Source organism: Eubalaena glacialis, chromosome 10 (genome assembly GCF_028564815.1).
Source record: "Eubalaena glacialis isolate mEubGla1 chromosome 10, mEubGla1.1.hap2.+ XY, whole genome shotgun sequence".
Lineage (NCBI taxonomy): Eukaryota > Metazoa > Chordata > Mammalia > Artiodactyla > Balaenidae > Eubalaena > Eubalaena glacialis.
The window spans coordinates 57,212,890-57,233,908 of NC_083725.1; the positions used below are offsets into that span (position 1 = coordinate 57,212,890).

A 21,019-nucleotide genomic window follows, 5' to 3' on the forward strand; every position below is an offset into this window, starting at 1 on the left:
GATAGGTTATTACAACATTACATGTCACAACTCTTACAGAATTTACTTATTACAAAATTATTATAGAAGAAATCATTAAGAAATATAAAACCATAGGAAATACAATTTCCAATAAAGATAAGGGTTTAGTGTAGTCAAGTACTGTTCTAATTGCTTCACATGTATTAAATCACTTGATTCTTTTACTTACCCAAGGTCAGTTAGTGGCAGAGCCAAGATTAAAATTCAGTTTGTTCTAGAGCTTATACTTAATCACTATATTATATAGCTTTCTCCAGTTACACAAATAAAACAATAATAATCACTGCAAAAAGATAAGGTGTGATTTTATTACTTTCAACATTTCTTTTCATCACAATGAACAAAACAAAATAAACTAAAATACAACACAGCTTTACAAAAATAAATTTTTATTAAAAGCAGTAGAGTCTGAGCAGGAGACAGTACAAAGAGTGTAAACAATGTAAACATCACTACATTCAGCTCAGCTTGATTGAACGCTGAAAGACAACTCTAAATGCTCTATGTGCCCTTACTAGCAAGGTACGTTAGTTCTACTGTACACAGAAAACACACTCTAATTTTGATTGAGAAAAAGTATTTTATCGAAGTCGGTCCCAGCGCCAAATACTGGCATCATCACAAACAGCTATAAGAATGCTGCTATCCCTGCTAAAACTGGTTTGTCGAATAGCAGCACCACATTTATGATGAGTCAGTGTTGTGCATCTAGGGAGAAAACATGACAACAGGTTAAATACCATGCATATATAATGCTGTCAGTATCTAACTTAAAACAATGAATCAGAAAATGAATAGATGTTCCAAGTCATATAGAAAGCACTTGAAACCAGAATACACTTCACTAAGAGCCCAATCTCAAATTTCATAAAATTTGGGTATATTTTAAATCCAAGAGGCACCATATAACTTATATTAAAAAAAGAGAAATAACTTATTACCAAAGTACTTGGGAAAAACAATCATTATTAGAATAAAAAAGAAATACTTTACAATACTCTGAGAATGTAAATGTTACAAATGATTTAAGGATGTAATTGATACTTGCAATGCCTTCCTCTATGCTGACATAACACTTTGGAGAAAAAGTCAGAAATTATGAAGAGGAATTTCTAAATACTTACTTGGCTTTATGAGGATCTTCTACTTCTAAATCCCAAACATAAAGTTTGCCAACCTGATTGCCCAATGCAAGCATCTGTATAAACATATTTAAAAAAAAAATCAAATTATTAAAATAAGCTATAAAGATTTCAAACAATCCTAAGACATCTTTCTTATTTCAGAAAAACATCAGCTCCAGCCTATGGTAACGTTCTTGGTTATTTCTTTGCATCTTACATTTCTTATATTGTGTAAATGAGGATAAGAGCAACTAATGCTTCACAAAGATGTCTTGAGTAAAATAAGGAGGTTATTTTGCAAATTTACAAAGAACTTTACAATTTATTTACATAGTTAGCATGTACTCTTTATTCTGCCTTAAAGAACTGTAGTAAAAGCCATAGGAAATTTCCAAAGCTTTCATATAGAAATAAATACCCAAGTAATTTGTTATCACAAAATTCTAACACCAAATTTAAAAAAAATTTTAGATAACTAATATTTTGTCTCTATCTTCCACGTTGGTTTTCTATATAAAAAGATTAACACCCTAATCCAAAACAATAAATCTTAGTAACAGATGTTACGGAAAGTAAACACCTAACTGCCACCATTGACACCTGTCAATTTTATTTATAATAAGCACTGCAGATGGTGTGCAGAGCCAAAAGGGTAGAATAAATAACATCAAAGGCCAAAGCAATTAATACAAAAAAATCAAGGTAGATTAAACTTAGAGGTAATAGAATACAGATACACTACAGAGAAAACTAAAATTGCCATGGTTTTAAGTCAAATAATTTCACGATGTAAAAATATGTTGCTACCTTTTGCCAGAAATCCATAGAAAACCTCATGTACCAAATGTCACACTGGCTGTAATCAAATCGCCCAAGAATAGTCACATTAGACTCACTGGGTTTAATTTTATCTATATCATCTTCCATTTTACCAGGTTTCCAGCATACAATGGCATTTTCACAAGACTTTAAAAAAGACAGAAATGAGAAAAAAAGAAATGTTAATCAAAGAACTGAATTTTAAACTTTAAAAACAAAGCTTTTTCTCTACTATCATTTCATAACTCACAGCTCTTAGAACCTGGTTATCCATCTACTGAGTCCAGCGATATACATTCATTTATATTTACAGAGTCAGTATCCACACTTACGGACAAGAAGTCTGATTATCAACAGATTTTAACAGTACAAAAGCATTACACTGTCTAGAATATTCATTTTTGAAGTCACAATTTCTCTTCCAAACCAAAACAAATTCAGCTTTAGATACTTCAGCATCCAGAGACTTGAAGTATTTTATAGCAAAGGTAAAATTACAAACACTGGATTAGAATACACAGCTCTTCAATATGGCCCCTGCTTACTTCGCTAGTTTAATCTTTCCCCATTCCACTTCTAAACCCCTGTGGTTCCCTTTATATCTGGTTAACTATTAATCCTTCTGTCTGCACTACATGATAGGTGCTCAAGAGACGTCATAGGAAAGCTAATGAATTCATAGAAGGGGCCTTAGAGATAAGATTATACAGAAGGCAATAAAAGCAGTGGTTCAATATCAAGACACTGATAAGGGGATGGGATTAAAATAGGCTGAGTTACACCTTCCCTGTCCTGCAACACTGAACCTTTACATATATTCTCTTTAAGCAGCAAGTGGTAAAGAACAGAATGAGAGGAAAAAATGCAAAACAGAGGGCACTATTTATATTCCTGTGTAGGTCAGTGATTTGCTGGCTAAGGGATATTTGGCAATGTCTCTGGCTTCTAGTTAATAAAGGCCAGAGACGCTGAACACTTTGCAAGGCAAAGAACAGCTCCTGCCACAAAAAAGAACTGTCTTACCCAACGTCCACAGGGCCAGGACTGAGAAATCCTGGTGCAGGCGAAGAATGCCTCCTGGAACTTTACAGGATACAGCCTAACAGCCCCATGTGGTAGCTCTGTGGGGTCACGGGGAGATTAGGGAGTGGACAATATGCTTTTTTTCTTCTCTCCCCTTTTTGGATTATATGAAATCCCAGGGATATGGATCTGTTATACAAGTTCTTTATTGTAAAGTATCTTAGAGATCACCTAGTCTGATGACTCTTAACTAAGTACACAATTGGATTGATATAGACTGTACAGCTTTCTTTAAAAATTCATCTTGACCCCAACCCTACTGAATCACAAACTCTGAGAGGGGAGGCCAAAGCAGCAGAATGTAAAATACTTCTTTAAGTGCTTCTTACTGACTATACTGGTAAAGGATCCTTAATCAGTGGAGTTTCCTCATGGAGAACTAAATAATTGCACTAATGGATGGCTGCACTAGAAAATCATCTAGAGAGTTTTTAAACATTACAAATTCCCAGGTCCTTATGCCAGATTTAGAATATCTGGGGATGAAGCCTAGGAATCTATTTTTACAATGTCCTCCCAATAGTTCTGATGTGGAGCCAGATTTGAGACCACCAATATTCAGTTCAGCTTCCCATCTAAAATGCAGAAATCCTTTCCTATATCATCTGATTAAGTTCTAAGAGCAGAAATTTTAGAGCTACTCCTTTTTTAATTCTGCTTCCAAAACAGATGAAGTAGAGGTACTTTTTCCTATTTATCTTGTCAAGTACAGCTTAAAAGTCTGAAGGGTAGGGAGGAGGCAGACTGGTTAGGGGCCCTGGGACATGAAGGACATTGAGTTGCTTGGTTTTCTTTTGCCTCTTTATGTATCCCAGACTGGATGCTAGAGAAGGTAGCAACTCAACAAAGCTAACAAGTGAAGACAAAAAAAAAAAAAAAAAAGCCCCAACAAAAGCCTACTCTCTGCAAAGGACCAGGAAAGTGGCAACCTAGCATGAGAGAAAATTTTCAGGTAAACACTTAATACCACAGAAAAAACAGTGGACCCATCCACACATGTGGACCAGCAAAGTCCCAGTGGGGTCCCTTCTCAGATGATAACTAAACACTTCAAATACATAACACCCTGACTCCTCTCTACCCCTCAGGGTAATGAGGTGACTCTCCTCCTCCTCCTCTGCCTGGGGTGGTATTAGAGGAAGCCTAGCAGAGAGTCAGAATGTTCACAACCACCCACCACTCTCAGTGTCAGTGGAGACCACTCAGGGAGCAGTACTGAGGCCTCCCAACCTCTCTTGCTAGGGTGGTATCACCTGAGGCCCAGTGAAAAGCCTGAACTCCCACCTCAGTAGTAAAAGACATCATCACCAAGTCAACCAAGTGGGGAACCTAAACTTCCCTTGCCACCTGCCAATAATGAAGCAGCACTCCCCTTCCCCAGCTGAAAATTTATCAAGGGAAGCCTGCTTAAATATCAGTAAGATCCAGAGTTTCCTAACAGTAACCAAAATATCAATATCTCAATCAAAATTCACTTGTCATACCAAGAAATGTAAAAATCTCAACTTTAATGAGAAAATATTATCAAGAGATACCAACACTGAGATGACATAGATGTTAGAACTATCTGACAAGGATTTTAAAGCAGCTATCATAAAAATGCTTCAATGAGAAATTACAAACACATTTAAAACAATAAAAAAGTCTCAGCAAAGAAATAAAAGATAAGAATCACATGTAAATTTTAGAACTAAAAAAACTATAACCAAAATAAAAAACAACTGAAGGGCTCACCAGCAAAAAAAGAGAGATGAAAGAGTCAGTAAATTTAAAGTTAGAACATAGAAATTACCCAATTTGAACAAAAGAAAACATACTTATTAAATAATAGAGTCTCAGGGACCAAACAAAAAATATAATATTCACATCATTAGAGTTCCTAAAGGAGAGGGGGGAGAAAGTGGGGCTAAATAAGAATTTGAATAATGGCTGAAAAGTTCCCAAATCTGGGACAAATTATGTCCCCCAAAGACAAACCTACTACAGATTCGAGATGGTGAGTGAACCCCAAAAAAGATAAACTCAAAGAAATCAATATCAGGCATATCACATTCAAACTTCTGAAAACTAAAGACGAAGAAAAAAAAATCCTGAAAGAACACCTTACCTATAGGAAAAAAACAATTCAATGATGGCAGATGTCTCATTACAAATGACAGAGACCAGAAAGAGGGGGAACAACATTTTTCAAATGTTTAAAGAAAAGAACCATCAACACAAAATCCTATATTCAGTGAATATATGCTTCAGGAATGAAGGGGAAATGAGGACATCCTCAGACTAAGAAAAACTAAAAGAATTTGTCACCATTCTAAAAGAATGGCTACAGGAAGTTTGATGAACAGAAAGGAAATGATATAAGAAGGAATCTTGGAATATCAGAAAGGAGGAATGAACAACAGAAAAAGCAAAATGAGTAAACACAACACTCTGCTTCTTCTCGAGTTTTAAAATTCTGTTTGGCGGTTGAAGCAAAAATTGTAATACTCTTTGATGAAGTTCTCAATTGTAAAGGGAATATTTGAGACAATTATAAGTGGAGGAGAGAGAGAGAGGTAAGCTTCCTATACTTCACTTGAAGTGGTAAAATGTTGATATACTGACTGATCACGTATATATCATATATATATATACAGTAACACCCAGAGCAAATACCTACACAAAGAAATATACTCAAAAGTAGTATAGATAAATCAAATTGGAATTCTAAAATATGTGCACATAGGCGAAAAAACCCAGAGAAATGAAAAGAATGAAAGAAAATTAAATGGTAAACTTAACGTAATAATTGGTAAGTTAAGGCTCAAATATAAATGGTCTGAATATACTAGCTAAAACACAGTTTGGCAAAGTGAATTAAAAAAATATGACCCAACTATATGCTGTCTTTAAGAAACTCACTTCAGGTATAACAATACATGTAGATTAAAGGTAAAAGGTTTGAAAAAGATGGGACTTGCCTGGTGGTGCAGTGGTTAAGAATCCACCTGCCAATGCAGAGAACACAGGTTCGAGCCCTGGTCCGGGAAGATCCCACATGCTGCGGAGCAACTAAGCCCATGCGCAACTACTGAGCCTGCGCTCTAGAGCCCGTGAGCCACAACTACTGAGCCTGTGTGACACAACTACTGAAGCCCATGCACCCTAGAGCCCATGCTCCACAACAAGAGAAGCCACCGCAACGAAAAGGCCGTGCACTGCAACGAAGAGTAGCCCCCACTTGCTGCAACTAGAAAAAGCCCGCGCACAGCAACCAAGACCCGACACAGCCAAAAATAAATAAATAAACTAAAAAAAAAAAGGTTTGAAAAAGATATACCATTAATTAAAGGAAAGCAGGAATGGCTATACTACTGTAAGACAAAGGAGCCATCAAAGCAAAAAATTTACCAGAGACAGAGATGGACCTTACATAATGATAAGAGGGTCAAGCTACCAAGACAAAGCAATACCAAATGTGTATACACCAACCAACAGAGCTGCAAAATGTTAACAGAACTGAAAGGAGAAAGGGAAAAAGCCACAATTACAGTTGAAGACGTCAACAATTATTTCTCAATAATTTATTAATTATTAGACAGAATAGTGGACAGAAAATCAACAAAGACATAGAAGAATTCAACCACACTGTCAACTGACAGGATCTAACTGACATTTATAAAACACTCCACCCAACAGCAGAATACACATTCTTTTCAAGCTCCCATGGAACATACCCAAAACAGGGTCATAAAACAAATCTCAAAAAATTTAAAAGAATCAAAATCATAAAGAGTATATTCTGACCAAAATGGAATCAAACTAGAATCAATAAGAGAACGATAACAAGAAAATTTCCTAGCACCTAGAAACTACACAGCACACTTCATATCAAAATTTTTGTGAGATGCAGCTAAAGCAGTGCTGACAGGGAAATTTATAGCACTAAATGCTTACATTAGAAAAGTCTCAACTAAATAATCTAAGCTCTCGTCGTAAAAATAGAAGAACAAAAACAACTCACAGCAAACTAAAGGAAAGAAGGAAGACAGGAGATAACAGAAAAAAATTTGACAAACCCTTAAAAAGAGTGACAGAAGAGAAGACATAAATTACTAATTTCAGGAATGAAACAGGGGCTATCACTAGAGACCTTGCAGATATCAAAAGGATAATAAGGGAATACTACAAACAACTCTCCACACATAAATTTTATATTAGATGGAATGGATCAACTCCTCAAATAGCACAAACTACCACAATTCACCCGATATGAAACGGTTCATTTGAATAACCTTTTCACTTTTAAGGAAACTGAGTGTTTAATTTTTAAACTCCTCCTCAAAAATTTCTAGGCCTAGAGGCCAGTATTATTGATACCAAAACCAAAGGCAATATAAATAAGAAAACTTCAGACCAATATCATATCTCATTAATACATATAAAATCTTTAACAAAATATTAGCAAATAGAATTCAGCAACATATAAAAAGAATTATACAGCAAGACCAAGTAAAGCTTATTCCAGTGATACAATATTCAGAAACAATCAGTGCAATCCACTGCATTAACAGGCTAAAAAAGAAAAACCAGTGATCATATCAGTTGATGCAGAAAAAGCATTTGACAAAATTTAACACCCATTCATGATAAAACTCTGAAATAATTAGGCAAAAGGACAGCTCTCAACTTGATAAAGAACATCTACAAAAATCATACAGTTGATATACATACTTGTGAAAGACTGAATTCTTTCCCCCTTTAACATCAGAAACAAGCCTAGGATGTCTGCTCTTAACACTGCTATTCAACACAGGACTAGAAGCTTACCAGTGAAATGAGACAAGAAAAGGAAATTAAGAAAAATACAGTTCAGAAAGGAAGATATAAAATCTGTCCTTATTTGCAGATGAAATTATGGTCTATGTAGAAAATCCCATGTAATTAACCAAAAACAAACAAAAACCTTCCTAAACTATAAGTAGTTCAAACAGATTGAAGGATTCAAGATCAATACACAAAAATCAATTTATTTCTATATACTAGCAATAAACACAAAGAAATGGAAATCAGAAATACCATTTATTATAGTCACTCTAAATGGAGAGACATACCATAGTCAAGGACCAGAAGACTAAGCAGAGTAAAGATATTAATTCCCCACCAAACTGATATACAGGTTTAACACAATTCCAATCAAAATCTCCCCACCCCCCAAAAAAAATCCCAGAGAGATTTTTAGTAAATGTAGACAAGATTATTCTAAAATTTATACGCAAAGACAAAGCAACCAGAATAGCTAAAATAATATTGAAAAAGAATAAAGTGGAAGAAATCACTCTACCAACTCCAAGACTTATTATAGAGCTAGAGTAACCGAGCCTGTGTATGTAGTACTGGTAGAGGGAACAGAATAGAAAAACCAGAATCGGCCTCATACAAGTATGGCCAAACAATTTTGAAAAAAGTACAAAAGCAATTCAAAGGAGGAAAGATAGGCTTTGAACAAACGGAGCTGGAACAACTGGAAAACTATAGGCAAAAAATGAACTTTCTACCTAAACCTCATACAAAAATTAACTTAAAATGGACCATTAAATTTAACATAAACCATTACAATACTTTTTGAAGGAAACACAGGAGAAAATCTTTAGGACCTAGGGCTCAGTGAAGAGCGTTTAAACACAATATCAAAAGCATGATCCATAAAATAATAATTTTTTTAAAAAATCAATAAATTAATTGAACTTTATCAAAATTAAAAACATTTGCTCTGCAAAAGACCCTGTTAAGAGGATGAAAAGACAAGCTACAGACTGGAAGAAAATATTTGCAAACTAGTTATCTGACATAGGATTTATATTTAGAATATATGAAGAACTCTCAAAACTCAACACAGTAAAAAACAAAACAAAACAAAAACCAATCCAATCAGAAAATGAGAAGATATGAAGAGACATCATTGAAAGGATATATGGATGGTAAATAAGCACATGAAAAAGATGTTCAACACCACTAACCATCAGGGAAATGCAAATTAAGACCACGATGATGTATCACTACACACCTATCAGAACAGCTAAAATAAAAAATAGTGACAATACCAAATGCCGGCGAAGATTCGAAGACACTGGATCTTTCATACATTGCTGGTGGGAATGTAAAATGGCACGGCCACTCTGGAAAATAGTTTGGCAGGTTCTTAAAAAACTAAACGAACTTAACCATGACCTAGCAATTGCTCTTCTAGGCATTTATCCCAGAGAAGTGAAACCTTAAGTAAGTCCACACAAAAACCTATACACGATTGTTCAATAGCAGCTTTATTTGTAATAGGCCCAAACTAGAAACGATCAAAATGTCCTACAATAGATGCATAAGGTTAAATAAACTGTGGTACATCCATTCCATGGGATACTACTCAGCAGTAAAAAGAGAGACTTATTGATACACACAACAACTTGGATGGCATTATACTGAGTGAAAAAAAAAATCTTAAAAGGTCCCATACTGTAACATTCTTGAAATGACAAAATCACATGTGATAAAATGACATAGAACTACACACGCACATTGTACAATGTCAATTTCCTGGATTTGATATTGTATTATAGCTATGTAAGATGTAATAACCAATGGGGGAAATTGGGTGAAGGGCAATATGGGACCTCTCTGAACTGTCTTTGAAACTTCCTGTGAATCTAATTTCAAGATCAAAAGTTAAAAAATAGAAAGGTAAAACTATACCCTCATGGCCAAGGAAAAAATAAATCAGGCTCTGCCCAAGAAAATGTGAAATGCCCTGAAACCTGTATCAAGAAAAGAAACTAGATAGCAGTTTCTCCAAATCTGACAATCCTAAATGTTCAGATGACATCACCACCAACTTCTCTAAATTATCAGTAAAAAATATATATATAAACATATGTATCAACATACTAGAGCAGGGGTTGGCAAACTACATCCCATGAACCAACTCCATCTGTCTGTTTTTGTACATGTAAGTTTACTGAAATGAACACAAACATTAAAAAAAACAAACAAAAAAAAACCCAACCACACTACTGGCTTTAGATATTGGTTATTTTACAATAACACTGGATATCAGAGAACAGTATCAACTTGCAAGTTAACATTTTTCATCTTATTGGAACACAAATTATAATTCATCAGGATGTTTTACGTCTAAAACAAATTTCCAAATCTTTCGAAGTTCTCGTAAGACTTAAAAAAAAAAAAAAAAAAAAGCAATTTCCCATCTGTTATCCAATTTACCAACTGCATAAAAAACTGTGCTCCCTGCAAAGTTCCAACTCACGCAAACAATGGAAATACAGCTTAACAGCAGTTACCATACCTTGGAAAGTATCAAATCACCTAACCATCGCACACAATCGACATAATTTCTATGTATGTCTCTGGTAGAAAAGTCAGGAAAATGAATTTTCTGAGAAATAAATGGCCTGAAATGGAAATATCAAAAGTTAAGAGAAAAACGTGTAGCAAAAGCTCACTAATTTTCCTTTTTGGATTTATAAAACTTTGAAAAATAAAATATATGAATACTAATTCTTCTGTGTTTCTACAAAACTAAATACCTTCTTATCTGTTTACTCGGAGCTAAAATCTCATTCCATTTTTGTTTCTACATTTTACGCCATTATTAGCTCTCAACTGAATTTTGTATTCATCCTATGAAATTTCATTTATAAAAATTGCACCTTCCTGCCTTACTACATATAGGCCAAAATTAATCACTTCAATTCTGGCTATCCTAACCAATAACCAAAGACACCTGATTACAGAGCTGAAAATTTCTCATAGAAAATACTAAGTTACCTACTCAATCCTTTAAAATTAAACATTAATGGTCTATGAAAGTAAACATATCTAGATTATTTCAAAAGATAATTATCTTTTAGGAACAATGACACATCATTTCAAAGTCTGCTAAAGGTAAAGTTAGGTGAGAATCCTGCCCAGAACAACAATTTCTGAAGATGATATCTGACAGGAGTTTGACATTTATTAGTTAGAACTTCTCCTGTATTTAGAAAAGTAAAATATGGCGCAACTTTTCCTTAAAGATGTTTGTGAGAAGACCATAAACTAGAGAAGTTGTTACCAATTCTTAATTAAATGTATACCTAATATTTCTAATCTAGTAAGTGATTCAGTTTTATTTATTTTTATTTATTTTATTTTTGGCTGTATTAGGTCTTTGCTGCTGCATGCAGGCTTTTCTCTGGTTGCGATGAGCAGAGGCTACTCTTCATTGCAGTGCACAGGCTTCTCATTGTGGTGGCTCCTTTTGTTGTGGAGCACGGGCTCTAGGTGTATGGGCCTCAGTAGTTGTGGCACACGGGCTCAGTAGTTGTGACTCGTGGGCTCTAGAGCGCAGGCTCAGCAGTTGGGGCTCACGGGCTTACTTGCTCCACGGCATGTGGGATCCTCCCGGACCAGTTCTCAAACCCGTGTCCCCTGCATTGGCAGGCAGATTCTCAACTAATGCGCCACCAGGGAAGCCCCTGATTCAGTTTTTAAACTGAAGTAACTGCAGAAGTATCATATACCATGAATTAGTTGTGTCTTGGGCAACTCACATGTCCTCTCTTTGCTTTTCCCTCATGTGTAAAAAGGATGTTGGGCTGAATCATTTCAAATACTCTTTCCAATTCAAATTCTGGGATCTTTTCTTTTCTTTCTTTTTTTCTTTTTTTTTTTGCGGTTTGCAGGATCTCAGTTCCTCAACCAGGGATTGAACCCAGGCTATGACAGTGAAAGCCTGGAATCCTAACCACCAGGCCACCAGGGAACTCCTGGATTTTTTCTTTATTAAAACATTAAAATGCTATTAATGATCTGATATAAATTCTTAACTGCTATAATTTTATTAATTACGTTTTAGCCAAATATGTATTATAATCTATGGTTAAACCTCTCTCAAGAAGACCAGCATAATTCACTGTTATTTTCTGTAAGCTGTAAAATATAACTTCTATTTATTTCAGAGCTCTAGAAAATATAAAAACATAAACTGAATATTATACTAAGCCCTGGTGTTTTAAAATAAAAATTGAAAGTCATACTAACTCTTAGAGGCTTGAGATCTGATGCATGTCTGTGTATTAAAATATTTACTGATAATTACAAATTCAACTACCAATCTATTAATAATCTGGCTTGATAACCAGAAAATTAACTCTGCTAAAATGAAAAGTGCAAACAAAGTTAACATTTACAAACATATGATAGTCACAGTGAAAGTGTTAATAATAGCTTGATAAGATTCTAAAAAAGATAGTAAATGAATTAAGAGTTGAGGTTTTTCAAAAATATACTAAGAAAACTGCCAAGTTCCCATAGCTAGTCCCTCCCCTTGGTTCAAAGCTCCTGCTTTTGAATTTTCTCCATTTAATGAAGTGAGTATCACTTAAAGGAAAGCATTATGTTATCATGAATCAAAGCTAAGAACCCCATTTAAAATTATGATTTACTTCTTCTGTTTATATAATCATCTTACACAGATGTGTGAGTTTTCAAATACTTTATCTTCTTAGAAACATAATCAATATAATAGTTTCAAGGCATATGAAATTTAAGGACTGAAAATAAAGCTCTTTCATTATGAGTGAAAAATAAAAATAAAAATAAAATTATAATTTACTGTCTTGAATTAGAACTTACAGTATTGACAAGCAGTGCTAATAACATTAGCACATGCATACCTAAATAAAAATAAGTGAAATGTGCTACTAAATTAAGATAAAAATACAACTGAAAGGGATTTTGAAAAATGAGCCACAAACATATTAGACAAAAATAAAGGCCTTCCATTTAAAATCAGTGAATTTTATGGCATGTAAGTTATACCTTAAAGTTATTAAAAGGGGATTCTAAAATCAGTGTTGGAGACTTATACAACAATTTTGGAAAAAGTAAAACGCTATTCAACAGCATGAGATAGCAAATTGTTTTAAGTACTACAACTGTTACCTGTTAGTTTTATTTGGGTTATAATCATAAGATTCCTTAATTGCATTCATCATTCTCTTTGAATTGATCCTCCAAAGTTTAAGAGAGTGATCCATACCACAGGACATTATTTTTTCACCCAAAAGATCATAATCCTGTATGTAAAACAGAAAAGCTTAAATTAAATATATAAATTATTTCCCCAAATTATGCTATCTAATTTTCATCTGATGTCCAGTATTGTGAAAATTGTATTTCAAACCACCATACTAACATTTTGGGTTTCATATATGTAGGCCATAAATCACAAAGTTTTTACTGCTTTTGAGATTTATTTTAACTGATGTGTCACCACCACAATATATGAGCTTATACAATATGGAAGGCAAAAAAGTAAACTGAATTTAGTTTTATCTATTCAATTATCTTTATTCAAATATTTCCTTTGCTTGATTTTGAAGGTGAATCGAATGATGAGGTAAAACAATTATTCTATGACATAAAAACCTAAATGGTTATGTTACTTTTCTTTGTCTAACCCTGATCAAGCAATGAAACTGACATCTATATGTGAAATTATGAGTCCTTAAACAATTGAAATTTTAGTTTATTTGTACACCTAAGTCACAACACTTCAGGTACCTTGGTTTTAGAGTTCACTTTTTAAATGAATAAAGGAAAAAATGTCTAAAAAAGGAAATAAGATATTTAAACTTTTTCATTTGCTGTTTACTAATTTTTACTAAGCTCCTAACAGATCATCCATTATAACCTTATTCCACCTCATTTCATAGATGAGACACTGAGGCACAGAGATGATATTTAATTTAGCACATGGTACATACATGTGTTAAGGAAAATCTCACACATCAATCCTTCTAGCAGTGAACTCCTATTGTTACAGAGAAGAGATACAGACTCCTGCTCTCATTTTAAGAAATAACAGTAGAGAGTTCTATTTAAGGAGAGTATTTTCCTCACTAATCTAGATACTCTGTTAATCCAACCTTTGAATTAATCATGAACACTGTTTTACACAGCCTGAGAGCTTTAGGTTTGGTGTTTATTGAATCCACAAGTCTGGTAGCTGCTCTTTTCCTAATAACCTCACCGTCAACAGCAACAAGACACCCTTAGAGCCAGGAGCTCTCATTAGTTTTTAAGGAAGGACAGTAGTCTTTTCACACATAAAGCCAGGTGGAGATTGCTATTGCAACTTCTAGAGAATCCAAGTTGCAAGTTCTAGAAAATCCTTTAAGGTAGGTATAATTCTCACAAAAGTATACAAACCCTAACTATAGGAATAGTTAGTACCTCCAATTAAAATGTCACAAGCTTCAAAATATGGTGCCCCTTTAAATAGTTTTAAAAAAAAAGAAGAAAAGAAATGAGCTATAAGGCTACTAAATAAGTAAGCTCTACACAGAACACAAGTAAACCTGAAATAACATAAAAATCTGAAACTTGACTAAAAACATTTATATCATTACAATAGATCAATAGATTATAATACATAAGTATAAAGATAACACCATGCCATCAAAGGGAAGAGTTATCTAAAACTCAGTGTGAACAACACTTCCTAGAAATGAGTAACTTGTATTTCAACTTCAAATAAAAGATGAAAAAGTTTCTTAATTACCAAGTAGGTTAACCTTTTCCTTTAATAACTGAGAAACAACAAACGTTAACTTGGTGATTTTAGATTAAAAAACGAAAAGAACAAGTTCATAGCATTCATTCATGAGAATCCAGGCACTGAGTACAGATAAAACACAAAGAGCCTATTTGCTTTACTTCTTCATCTGTAAGTTAAAACCCTCTCTGTCACAAGTAAATGAAATAACTGTCTGCCAGACTAGATGAAACAAACCACATGCTTTCTTATAAGGAAAGAGTTCTATGGGTATTGTTCACAGCTTTGTACACCTGAAGGTCACTGCCCTGTAGCTTTCAACTTACAGCACTTAGAACTTCATCTCTGTGCCCTTCTACACCTCCAAATATTGCCACCAGAGTGTCCGTTTGGATATTCCATAATCGTAAAGCATGATCTAGTACAGACATAAAAAAATTAATATGAACTTTTATCATTCATTTACTGTGAACTTTCAAAAGCTCTTTAAAGAAGAAAAAGCTACCAAAGTTTGGACTAAACTTACTCACAGTAAAGATTAAGAAGGAATCCATACCATAAAGGAACTTAAAATATTGATATCACCTGTAGATTTAACTAGGCATGAGCTCATACTTTCAAGATAAGAAAGAAACATTTCTCTGGTCCTAAATTTGATTATTGCATATGCCATAGAACAAGGTACTAGCTTTTCTCTCTACCATATCCACATTTACAAATTGAAGAGGACAAAGTAGATTTATAAGATTTCTATAGTAAATCCCAAAATAGGATTGAAACATATATAGTGACATAATTTTAGAGTATTATAGACCTTTCAAACATGCTATAACTGTAAATTGAGCAATCTAATTTTCCACTAAACATCAGCAACAAAATAAAGACAGCAATATTCATAAATACAATACTATGCAGAGCTTGAAATATAGCAACGTCCATACTGTACATGAATATTGACATATTACATAGGTAACACTAAGAGGCAGTAATATATTGTGTTAGTGGAAATTAACATTGCTACAAAAATGATTTCTTGATTCCAATTTGTGTCCAAGTTTTTGTGCAGACATATATTTTCATTTCTCTTGAAGACATACACACCTAGGAGTGGTAATTCTATGTTTAACTTTTTAGGACTGCCAGACTGTTTTTCAATGTCCTTACATTTTACATTCCCACCAGCAATCGATGAGGGGGGTTCCAATTTCTCCATATCCTAGTCAACATATTTTATTGTCTGTCTTTTTGATTATAGTCATCCTAGTAGGTGTGAAGTTGTATCATTTTTTTTAATTAACATCTTTATTGGAGTATAATTGCTTTACAGTGTTGTGTTAGTTTCTGCTATAAAACAAAGTGATTCAGCTATATGCATACGTATATCCCCATATCCCCTCCCTCTTGCGTCTCCCTCCCACCCTCCTCATCCCACCCCTCTAGGTGGTTGCAAAGCACCGAGCTGATCTCCCTGTGCCCTGCAGCTGCTTCCCACTAGCTATCTATTTTACATTTGGCAGTGTACACATGTCAATGCTACTCTCCCACTTCATCCCAACTTACCCTTCCCCCTCCCCGTGTCCTCAAGTCCATTTTCTACGTCTGTTTCTTTATTCCTGTCCTGCTCTAGGTTCATCAGAACCTTTTTTTTTTTTTTTAGATTCCATATATATGTGTTAGCATACGGTATTTGTTTTTCTCTTTCTGACTTACCTCACTTTGTATGACAGACTCTAGGTCCACCCACCTCACTATAAATAACTCAGTTTTGTTTCTTTTTATGGCTGAGTAATATTCCATTGTATATATGAGCCACATCTTCTTTATCCATTCATCTGTCGATGGACACTTAGGTTGCTTCCATGTCCTGGCTATTGTAAATAGTGTTGCAATGAACATTGTGGTACATGACTCTTTCTGAATCATGGTTTTCTCAGGGTATATGCCTAGTGGGATTGCTGGGTCATATGGCAGTTCTATTTTTAGCTTTTTAAGGAATCTCCGTACTGTTCTCCAGAGTGACTGTATCAATTTACATTCCCACCAACAGTGCAAGAGGGTTCCCTTTTCTCCACACCCTCTCCAGCATTTATTGTTTGTAGATTTTTTGATGATGGCCATACTGACTGGCTTGAGGTGATACTTCATTGTAGTTTTGATTTGCATTTCTCTAATGATTAGCGATGTTGAGCATCCTTTCATGTGTTTGTTGGCAATCTGTATATCTTCTTTGGAGAAATGTCTATTTAGGTCTTCTGCCCACTTTTGGATTGGGTTGTTTTTTTTTGATATTGAGCTGCATGAGATGCTTGGATATTTTGAAGATTAATCCTTTGTCAGCTACTTCGTTTGCAAATATTTTCTCCCATTCTGAGGGTTGTCTTTTCGTCTTGTTTATGGCTTCCTTCGCTGTGCAAAAGCTTCTGTTTCATTAGGTCCCATTTGTTTATTTTTGTTTTTATTTCCATTTCTCTAGGAGGTGGGTCAAAAAGGATCTTGCCGTGATTTATGTCATATAGTGTTCTGCCTATGTTTTCCTCCAAGAGTTTTATAGTATCTGGCCTTACATTTAGGTCTTTAATCCATTTTGAGTTTATTTTTGTGTATGTTGTTAGGGAGTGTTCTAATTTCATTCTTTTACATGTAGCTGTCCAATTTTCTTAGCACCACTTATTGAAGAGGCTGTCTTTTCTCCAATGTATATTCTTGCCTCCTTTATCAAAGAAAAGGTGACTGTATGTGCATGGGTTGATCTCTGGGCTTTCTATCCTGTTCCATTGATCTATATTTCTGTTTTTGTGCCAGTACCATACTATCTTGATTACTGTAGCTTTGTAGTGTAGTCTGAAGTCCAGGAGCCTGATTCCTCCAGCTATGTTTTTCTTTCTCAAGATTGCTTTGGCTATTCGGGGTCTTTTGTGTTTCCTTACAAATTGTGAAATTTTTTGTTCTAGTTCTGTGAAAAATGCCATTGGTAGTTTGATAGGGATTGCGTTGACTCTGTAGATTGCTTTGGGTAGTAGAGTCATTTTCACAATGTTGATTCTTCCAATCCAAGAACATGGTATATCACTCCATCTGTTGGTATCATCTTTAATTTCTTTCATCAGTGTCTTGTAGTTTTCTGCATACAAGTCTTTTGTCTCCGTAGGTAGGTTTATTCCTAGGTATTTTATTCTTTTTGTTGCAGTGGTAACTGGGAGTGTTTCCTTAATTTCTCTTTCAGATTGTTCATCATTAGTGTATAGGAATGCAAGAGATTTCTGTGCATTAATTGTGTATCCTGCTACTTTACCAAATTCATTGATTAGCTCTAGTAGTTTTCTGGTAGCATCTTTAGGATTCTCTACATATAGTATCATGTCATCTGCAAACAGTGACAGTTTTACTTCTTCTTTTCTGATTTGTATTCCTTTTCTTTTTCTTCTCTGATTGCTGTGGCTAAAACTTCCAAAAACTATGTTGAATAATAGTGGTGAGACTGGGCAACCTTATCTTGTTCCTGATCTTAGAGGAAATGGTTTCAGTTTTTCACCATTGAGAATGATGTTGGCTGTGGGTTTGTCATATATGGCCTTTATTATGTTGAGGTAGGTTCCCTCTATGCCTACTTTCTGGAGAGTTTTTATCATAAATGGGTGTTGAATTTTGTCAAAAGCTTTTTCTGCATCTATTGAGATTATCATATGGTTTCTCTCCTTCAATTTGTTAATATGGTGTATCACATTGATTGATTTGTGTATATTGAAGAATTCTTGCATTCCTGGGATGAACCCCACTTGATCATGATGTATGATCCTTTTAATGTGCTGTTGGATTCTGTTTGCTAGTATTTTGTTGAGGATTTTTGCATCTTTGTTCATCAGAGATATTGGCCTGTAGTTTTCTTTTGTTGTGACATCTTTGGTTTTGGTATCAGGATGATGGTGGCCTTGTAGAATGAGTTTGGGAGTGTTCCTCCCTCTGCTATATTTTGGAAGAGTTTGAGAAGGATAGGTGTTAGCTCTTCTCTAAATGTTTGATAGAATTCGCCTGTATCACTGTGTTTTTGATTTGCATTTCCCTAATGATTAATAATGCTGAGTGCCTTTCTATGTGCTTATTGGACATTTGTGCAAGTTCTTTGGAAAGATGTCTATTCAAAACCTTTGGCTGTTTTTAATTTGGTTGTCTTTTTATTACTGAGCTGTATGACCTCTTGATACAAGTCCCTTATTAGATACATAATTTGCAAATATTTTTTCCTTTCTATAGGTTGTCTTTTCCTTCCTTGAGCATTACTTACAGAAAAATTCCTATTCATTTTGAAAAGCTGTTTGAAAAATGCTCTTATTGACACAGTGGGGGAAGAACAGGGTTAAAAAGTTGTGACATTAAGAACAAGTAACGCATTATGGCCTATGTTACTTGTAAAGGAATACCTGAGCCCAGCTAATGTTATTAAGAGAAGAGAAAAAGTTATCAGCTCTCTTCTTAGGTGTCTATTTCCAAACAAGCCTTGATAGTTAAAGAAAAATCACACTGAAACATGTTTCATGTAAGAGTTTTAATTTGAGGACATCTTTTAATATGAGCAGATTGTGGGGGTGAGGTTATCGGTGTGACAAGCCATTAAAAGAATAAACTTGACTAGAATAATAATGTAGAAATGAAATGAGAAAGGGCAATCGAAAACAGAATGTAGAGAAAAGAACAACCCAAATCATTTTAGAGAGCTCAGAAATGATTAAGAATGATTAAGAGGACTGTCTGAACCCAGAATAAACTTATAATGCCGACACAGCCATACAGAGCAAAGCAATGCTTTCTCTTTATAAATAAGGAAAAAATTTCAAAGAGCTTACGCTGGATAACTTAGCATTGTAAGGAATTCTACAGGGGATCCTTTATAAAACAAAAGTTTTATATAGAGAGAGTCAAAAAAAAGCAATATCGATCTTCAGATGCATTATTTCCTACTACATGATTGGAAAGAATGGTAAGATGATTTGCAAAACTACCTTCAAACTATTAAAAATGTCATAACTTTGGTGATCTGCCACTTAAAATTAATGAAGCTTAATATGATAATTCAATTGCAGATAAAGTTCTAAAACTATCATAATGCAATATGGTAAATAAGGGTAATACACACTTAATCCTCAGTACCAATTATTTTATTTACATCGTATGTTAACTGTGTATTTCAAGGTCCCATCCTCCAATTCTTGGTTTGGAGATGCTAATCTAGCCTAAGATTTTTCTAAAACTTACTTCTTTTTAAATTTGGCTTTTTTCCTTAGAACAGTTTGTCCCTAAAATAAAAAACTCACTCCCAAATAATAGAACTAAAGAAACATTTGCTTCTCTTACCTTTACTTACTGACAGGAGAAGATTTGGATCTCTTGGATGGAATTTCAGCTCATTGATAGCATTTCCATGGCCAACATAGTGCTATAATAAATTTAAAACATTTCTTCAACTTTCATATAAAAATCAATAAATTCTTTTTCATTAATCTTAGGAGAATGGAAAAATAGTTTCACTTGAAGTAGTGGTTCTCAACCTTGGCTGCATATTAAAAGCACCCAACTTGAAGGAAAAATAAAAGATGTTCAAGTCCCATTTGCAGATATTCTGAGCCACAGCAAGGATTTAAAAGATTATCAGATGATTCTAATGTACCCCCAAGGTTATAGTGATTTGTGAAATTTCTTTTAGTATCAACTTCCAAGGCTTCACTTTTCAGTTCTTTACAAGGTGCTCTTGACTCTATACCCTCTATTTAGGGGATTTTGGAAAATGAGCTCACTCTTTTCTTATTGTTCATTTAAAGCCTCTCAGACTAAAGCAAGACAAAAGGACAGAAATTATTTTAAAAGAAAATAGTTCAAATGATAAAATTTTCCCACTTATTCCTTAATTTGCATTCCCCAAGTGTGACAAAGGTCTCAAAAGACTTGTCTAAATGAAGCAATAGGCAAAGTACAAACCAAATTAGAAATTGCACAGACATTGACTCTGTTTTAAATTCAACATGACAAGCTTTCGCAGGTGTGCGTTCAAAAAAAAGCAGATCTGTAATTTAACAAGAAAACCCACCTTTATGCATTGCATTGTTATGGGATTAATTATCCTAATTATGCCTCTAGATCCAGCTACAGCCAGCAGAGGATGGCTTGTATTGCTATCATATGTCCATGCACAAGTGTAAAAGTTCTCATCAGCCTAAGAAATGCCAGTTAAGAAATATAAATTTGTTTTTGGAAAGTAAACACATCAATGATCACAATACTATTCACAAAAACCTCCAAAGAACTGCTGAAGTTTTTGACAAAGAAGTTCCCATTTTTCTTTACACTACCAGGTTTAACCAATGGAGATTTTAGGTCTAAAATCTATACC

The 21,019-nt window shown here is 34.3% G+C and overlaps 1 protein-coding gene across 2 annotated transcripts in view; it reads right to left on the reverse strand.

Moving 5' to 3' along the window:
• Positions 1 to 327: 327 nt before the first annotated feature.
• EED (embryonic ectoderm development) overlaps positions 328 to 21,019 on the reverse strand; it is a 32,651-nt gene continuing 11,959 nt past the window's right edge. Inside the window, exons 5-13 of one of the 2 annotated variants that reach the window (XM_061202762.1) lie at positions 20,717 to 20,842; positions 19,987 to 20,068; positions 14,964 to 15,055; positions 13,023 to 13,156; positions 10,384 to 10,489; positions 9,131 to 9,205; positions 1,953 to 2,111; positions 1,146 to 1,219; positions 328 to 729 (exon numbers count right to left, since the gene is read on the reverse strand). In XM_061202762.1, coding sequence (XP_061058745.1) covers positions 603 to 729; positions 1,146 to 1,219; positions 1,953 to 2,111; positions 9,131 to 9,205; positions 10,384 to 10,489; positions 13,023 to 13,156; positions 14,964 to 15,055; positions 19,987 to 20,068; positions 20,717 to 20,842 — 975 coding nt within the window. In that variant the 3' untranslated portion in view covers positions 328 to 602. The remainder of the gene's footprint in view (positions 730 to 1,145; positions 1,220 to 1,952; positions 2,112 to 9,130; positions 9,206 to 10,383; positions 10,490 to 13,022; positions 13,157 to 14,963; positions 15,056 to 19,986; positions 20,069 to 20,716; positions 20,843 to 21,019) is intronic. The other variant, XM_061202761.1, reaches the window with a different exon arrangement.